This window comes from Parus major, chromosome 8 (assembly GCF_001522545.3).
Source record: "Parus major isolate Abel chromosome 8, Parus_major1.1, whole genome shotgun sequence".
Classification (NCBI taxonomy): domain Eukaryota; kingdom Metazoa; phylum Chordata; class Aves; order Passeriformes; family Paridae; genus Parus; species Parus major.
This window is the reverse complement of record NC_031777.1, coordinates 31,070,350-31,077,494: the sequence shown is the minus strand read 5'-3', so window position 1 is coordinate 31,077,494 and position 7,145 is coordinate 31,070,350. Positions and strand designations below refer to the sequence as shown.

At 45.2% G+C, this 7,145-nt stretch overlaps 1 protein-coding gene across 1 annotated transcript; it reads right to left on the bottom strand.

Moving 5' to 3' along the window:
* Window positions 1–3,203: 3,203 nt before the first annotated feature.
* FPGT (fucose-1-phosphate guanylyltransferase) lies at window positions 3,204–7,143 on the bottom strand (the record flags this gene model as incomplete). Its single annotated transcript, XM_015635731.1, has 3 exons — window positions 3,204–5,153; window positions 5,898–5,990; window positions 7,098–7,143. Coding segments are annotated over 3 exons (1,602 nt in total), but the record flags the coding sequence as incomplete, so codon positions are not given.
* Window positions 7,144–7,145: the final 2 nt, after the last annotated feature.

The window sequence follows — 7,145 nt, the reverse complement described above, 5'->3', positions numbered from 1 at the left end:
CCAGGGAGGGACTACAGGAGCAAGTCTCTTGGAATTATCCTTGTTTCAAATTAATCAGAATATATCCACAAGTAACATACATCCACACCCATCATTTACTTGAAGAAGCTGTGAGTTGCTCCCATAAACTTCACTGCCATTGTGGGGACATTCACTTATGTCCCAGAACAATGAAAAGGACATTAAAAGAAACAATTTGTTTTCAAGAAGAAAGCAGAGCAGCTCTGTGGCCCTTGCAGAGGAGCAGGTGTTTGCAGTGGCAGCAGATGAACAGAGCAGCACTGCACTGTTATTTCTGCTCTCACAACAGTAGAGGCCTTTGCATGGGAGCTCAAGTGCAGAGGGCAAAAAATGAAGCTCTGGCATCAGAGGTGTGGGAATGAGAAGAGGCTGGAACCTCTGAGCTTGAGCAAAACCACCCTGAGACAGCACAAACACTGCAGATCCAAATGATGCTTACTTCCTCTCATCAGCTCCCCACATTCTTCTGGCACAGATTCCTCTCAGCTGCTCATTTTTATTTCAGCTGTCTTCCCTTGTGCTCTTTGTAAAGTGCCCAGATTCACAGATTTCACCAAATGTTCACCACCAAAGGTGGCTGAAATAACCCCTGTCAGGTTTCAGTGTAACACAGCAGGGCTACACCTCTGCTGATCACATGTGTGCTCAAGGGAAATCACTGCAATCTTGTTCATTATGAGCCCTATTAATGTACTACACAGCAAAACTAATTAAATAAAGAAAGCTGACATGAAAAAAAAACCATTCAAAGCTTGAGTTTGTTTGAGATTGTACCAGCCCAACTGGCATTTCAGGATAGCTGGAGCCAGGCAATGATCCAGAGGACACACAAACATTGCACCCATCTGGGAAACTGTGAGGATCAACCAAAATCCAACTCCAGGTTTCAGTGGATGATTCCCATCCACAGAGGTCCTGTGTGCCTGGCACTCTGATGACTGCATCCTTCCTCACTCAGACTGCAGGAAAATCATGGGCCAGGATGCTGTGATGGCCTTGTAAGAACCTGCTGCTGGAAACCAGCAACCCCAAATTACTGATCTTGCTGTGAAGTTTTGCTGGGTGGCCTTGCACAGATTTCTCAGTTTCCTTGGGACACACTTATCTGGCTGCATGAGAAAATTGTTGCCATCTACATTAACAGCAAACTGTGGAATACAAAGATTATCTCGAGCTGTAAATGCAATTTGGACAAAACACGCACATGGATTGAATACATCAGCCTTGGATTATTATTGCCAGGAAGTGTCTGGTCTGCAGGCTTTTTGATTTTAATAAGATGTACTCACACTGTAACATGACCCTTGCTGTAAGGACTGCAATTTGTTATAGGTAAAAACGTACACACTTCATAAATAGCTGCAGTACAGAGAATTGTAGGATCAAAGAAGCATTTGGAGTGAAAAAGCCCTCCCAGACCATCAAATCCAACCTGGCACTGCCAAGGCCACCACCAACCTCTGTCTCTGAGTGTCACATCCATGTGCTTTTAAATCCCTCCATATGGGAAAATATAGCTCTCTATAAATAAAAAAATATATTGTAATGTTCTTCATAACATTTCACGTTAAACTTAATTGCAGTTTAAAAATGAAGAACTCCCATACCTGTGGAGTAAATCCATTAAACCTGCTGATGTTATCCAGGGCTAATACTGACTGAAATCTGCTTTCTCAGCTTGAGACAAAAATGTTCAGAGTAAGAGGAAAGCAGTGGGTGACACACAGACTTAAAGCAGTGCAATGTTTCCTTCCTGGTAAAACCATGCTTATTCTATTACAACAGATTTTTATTTTTTTTTATTAAAACCTTTGCCTCAAGATCTGACCTGGGGGCTAGCTGTGCTAGCCCATGGCTACCACCAGGATGACACTCCTTTCTTTGTCTTGGAATTCACCCTGCTCCCTAAAGCAGCTGCTGCTGGCCCAACCTACCTACCCCAACCTTTCCCACAAGTTCTGCCACTGTTTTTCCTCTCTTTTCCCAATATTTATGTGCCAGAAACAAATCCACTTCCTATTTTTATGCAGTTTGCTTTCACTAATGAAATCAATAGTTGGTCCTCAGGGAATTCAGAACAAAAGCAATTGTAGCAGTTAAAGTGGATAACCATGTTAAAAGGATGCATTTCCTGTTACCAAACACTCCAGAACTCTCCTGGCAGCACAGCAACCCTCAGGGAAGTCTGTGCCAAAGTTTGGTCCCCAACTCAAGATGCAAAGTCTGTGTCAAACATGTTTCTCCTAAAATCTTCTGTGTAACAATGGATAAATAAATCATGCAAACAGGATGATATACAAATGACAGCTCCATGCTCTAAGATTACTTTCACTTTGTGACTTAAAGCGTTTATCTTGGACTTGAGTGTTCCCAAATTACTGCTTCCATTGTTCAACCAATATTTCCCACTGACTTGCAGAGCTTCTATTTGCTCAGAAATTCTCATTTCTTTGAAGTCCAGTCCAGCAATTCCCAACCTCCACGTTTAACTTTGTATTTCTTCTTGGAAGGTTTCTTTATTAATGAAGGAGAAACCTAGTGCAGGTTAAAGAAGGGTGGGTAATGCTCAGGGGAAGATCCTCTGCTGCCTCGTAGGTGGCATAAGAAAGGTGCCATTTGGGAATTCAGTCAGCAGGGAGATAAACACTGTCATCATGAAACATTAAATAAAACATGAAAACCCACAGAGACACTGAAGAGAAAAAGCTGCATCATGTTTACAGCCAAATCACACTGATACATTGCACAGCATACTCTTAAAAGAGCAGATTTATCTATTTGGAGCTGGGTCTTGGGCACCTAAACTGGAAAGAGGAGGACTTTATTGCTAACTATATTTGCAGAAGGGGGAGAAGGGGAAGAGAGTTTCTCTGCAGATACACACTGTGGTGCCACTCACAACAAACCTCTTTGTTTTTCACTCTGCTCTGCCAAGGACAGCAACAGTTCCGTTTAGAGGAGTACAAAATGCTGCTTTTTGCATGGCACACTTCAATCAGGCTGTGGGTAACAAAGAGCTGGCAGCTTCTCAATCACACTGCCAGCTTCCAACACTACCAGTAAAAAATAAATCACTATGTCTTGTGGCAGGTGTTAACCCCAGTACTACAACTCACAAGAGAAAGAATAATCTCTCGTGCCAATCTTTTTCCCTCTGACAAAAACCAGGAGAGGATAAAAAATTTACAAAACAAAAGAGAAAAGTTTATTAATGCTTAAGACAAGATGTCTTGAATTAAAGGCACTTTTTAATAATTTTACCTCTGCCTAAGTAAACTGCATTGCAAAATGGCAGCATGAAAAGAGAGAAACGTAAGTTGTTGTATTATTCCACGTTGCTGGAGTTAATGTTCTACCCTTTAAAAGCTTATAAAGCATTTTTGGGCCAAATAGACAATTAATTTTTTTGGTATCATATCCTTACTGACAAGAACTACAAGACATAACAAGCAACCCACAAAAAGTCACCAATTAGTGTTTTCAGATCTGAAATACTTCCCTACTTTAATCAAAAGAACAGTTTATCTGCATTTTCTGCTTTATTAATGTCATGCAACTTCTTTATTTCTACTTCAATGAGATCAGAGAAGAGATCTGTGTACTTTTCCCTTAGGATTCTTCCAAGCTGGGAAGTAATCAATCAGCCATAAATGAAAACTGGACATTTGTTCAAGTATTGTTTGTTCTAAAATCAGACTTCTCTTTTTGTCTTTGTAGGCAGATTTCATCATAAATTTGCTTCCTAAACTTCAGCATGTCTTCCACATCTTTGTAGGTGAGCATTTCTTCAACAGACAGAAGTTGAAAGCCACTCAGTTTGAAAGCTGACTTGTGCTGCACAGCATTCAGCATGCTCAGTGATATCCTGACTGATTCACTTCGAGTAGAACAAACAGGGAAAATCCTTGCAGTCCACAGCCCCAGACACGTGTCCCCACTGGAGAAGAGCTGGTCTGAAGCCTCTATGCTCCAGAGGTCAAGGCACTCTGGGAAGCTGGCTCCAAAGAAGCGGAGGGAGCCAATATCCGACAGCAATTTCACACTCCTCTTCAAGTCATCACCTACACCGAACGCCATGGTGACGTACTCCACTCGCCCAGTGACTTTCACACTTACTGAACTCAGGAAGCAGTCTGAGGGTATGTCTACACTGAAATGTATGCAGGACCCACTCACAATGCTGCCCTTCCCTACTGACACCTCGGGCCCAATCCTGGAGTACTCAATGACAGAGCCAGGCCCTATCACACACCCGGGCTCAAGGATGCTCTGCATGATGCTCAACTGATCCAAGGTCTTGGCTGTGTCAGGGAAGATGCTGAAAGCCACAGGCTGCAAGTCAAGCTCAGATCTCAGTTTGCTCTCATCAGTAAAATGAAACAAATACTCCTGAGTAGTCCCAATGTGATAGAACTGGGAGTTGTTGAGGACTATGACATTTAGGCTGGTGCCTCGCAGGAGGGAGTACAGCTGCTGCCGCACTCCCACCAACCCTGAGTCCTCCTTGGAGACATTACTTGTGTTTTTGGTGTAATCTGGAGTGGCTCCAGGCCCCAGGGCCTGGAGAAAGTCACCATATGCATCTATTTCACAGCAAAGAGTGCCCATCTGCTTATAGAACAGCAGCAGCTGCTTGGCAGTGCTGTGGTCCATGTAGAACACGCTGTCTGTGTACACACACTCTGGGGCTGTGCCCGAGTCTCCAGGGCTCCCAGGGGAGCTGAGCTGAGGGTGATCCCTCCTCACACACACTGCACCACTCTGCTGCATGGTCTCCACGTCAGGCTTGTGCAGGAAACGATAACATGATCCATACTCCACCCCTCCTTTTCCTGAAAAACTGGATGGATCTAACACAAAGACCCCGTGCGTGGTCCCGACTGCCAGGTCTGAGGGGTGAGCCAAGGCAGTAAATCCAGGTCTGTCAAAGGTGATGGTTTCTGTGGCTCCAGTGCTGTACAGCTCTATGTCATCTGAACACGTGATGAGGACTCCTGGCTTCATGTGACGGGGGAAGTCGATGTACATGGCCAGCTTCAGCTCCAGCATCTGATACACGGGATCGCCCAAAGGCAGAGCTGTGAAGATCTTGCCCAGGGCACTTGCACTCGGCAAACGCTGGCTGTAACCACCTGGAAAAAGACTTTTAGTTACACAGAGACACTGAATGTAAGTCAGCAAAAAACTGAACCTAGGCATCTATTTCTCAGATCCACAAAAGCATTAAAAACCTCTCAGCTTAGTCATACGCCAAGCCCCAAAGCATATCTGACCTTATGTCCAAAACCCAGCCTCCCTCACATTTATTAAAACTGTGATTGATTTTGTTACCTGCTCGTTTCAGAGCTATCTGTCACTGAAGTGACAAAGCAAGTACCTGCTTTTGGCTTGGAGGAGAATGCCCACATTCCTGATGGGCATTTTTTACCAGAGATGAGTCAAAAGGCAGAGATTTGGTCACGCTTGTTATCACTTGCTTTCTCTGTCCTCTGCAGAACTGATGTTCCTCCACATCTGGAAGTGGCCTGACTCAGTGGATAAGAAGGCAAGTACTCTGCCTGCCCAGGGGCATGAGGAGCCCCAGGTCCCCCGAGAGAGGGTTGTGTTCCTTAAATGGGTGTTTGAGGCAGAAACTTAAATCACACCTGTGAATCTCACCTTTCTCACTGACTGAGCAACTTTACTGCTGAGAAGAAATGCTGAAGTGTATTTAACATCTTGTGAGCACCAACCTAATTTCAGATGATCAGACAATTCGGTTACTTTTCTCAGGAAACTGTATTTTGGAACTCCAATTCCTCTGCCATTTTATTATTTTAAGGAAGAAAAAAAGAAAAGGCATCCTTTTAGAACAAAATATATAAAACTGAATTTACCAGAATGGATTAGCAGCACAGTGAAGGAAGTCCACTGATCACCATACTGCTCTTCCAAGCACCGAAGAGCATGAAGAGTTGACCCACCATTTCCTAAAGAAAAAGAATTTTAGTATCTGTGAGCAGAGCTCCAGTAACACCCGTTTGACAGGTGAGGTGTACTGGTGCCCAGCCAGAGAGATGGGATAGTCGTTCTGCCATATCATGGTTGGTAAGATCAGGCACATCTTATCAGGCTGATAAGATGGGACAGTCCCTCTGGAAGTCTGTGCTCTCTGAGGGGATGGCATTCTCAGAAGACAGCTCCAGGGAAAACTATGATTTCCCAGTCAGCTCTGCACAGCCCCACTATTTGAAGCATTTAATTAATTAAACAGGCCATAACTCAGCCACAAAAAGCAGCTCCTGTAAGAAACAAATCACATAAAAGCCTACTAATGGATTCAAGGCGGTGTTCAGAAGTACTTCTGACATTTACATCATGGAAATAAGGAAGATTTGGGATCTGAAGAAATGATTTGGGATATTTTATGTGCTCCTACAACTTAAAACTGCCAGATTCCTCAGAATTATCCTCTGCATATTACTCTAAACTGTAGGTAATATTGAGATTACTTACTCTGTACATCAAAGCAAACAGGAATTAAGAATGAAAAGATGGTATAAGAGCACTGAGACCTGTTTTACATCACCATTGGGCAGTGTACTAAAACATAACCACACTGTTTAAATAACCAGGTCAAGGTAAGTATGAATACATAACACACGAGTTAGTGTGTTCTATATCCACAGGACACGCTCTGAGGAGCGATCCAGCTCATTCACCTGCATCACCACCACGGCCCCACGCGGGATCCTGCTGCTGTCCCCACTGCCTGCTGTCCCCAGTGCCTGCTGTCCCCAGTGCCTGCTGTCCCCAGTGCCTGCTGTCCCCAGTGCCTGCTGTCCCCAGTGCTGTCCCCAGTGCTGTCCCCAGTGCTGTCCCCAGTGCTGTCCCCAGTGCTGTCCCCAGTGCTGTCCCCAGTGTCTGCTGTCCCCAGTGTCTGCTGTCCCCAGTGCTGTCCCCAGTGCTGTCCCCAGTGCTGTCCCCAATGCCCGCTGCTGTGCCCGCCCCGAGCCCCGGCCGGAGCCGAGCCCCAGTGCCCGCGGGGATGCGGAGCGGCCCGGCCGGCGCAGGGAGCGCCCCGCAGCCCCCCGTACCGATCCTGGGTCCCGGCGGGTCGGCGCACACGAGGTACCGCACGTTCC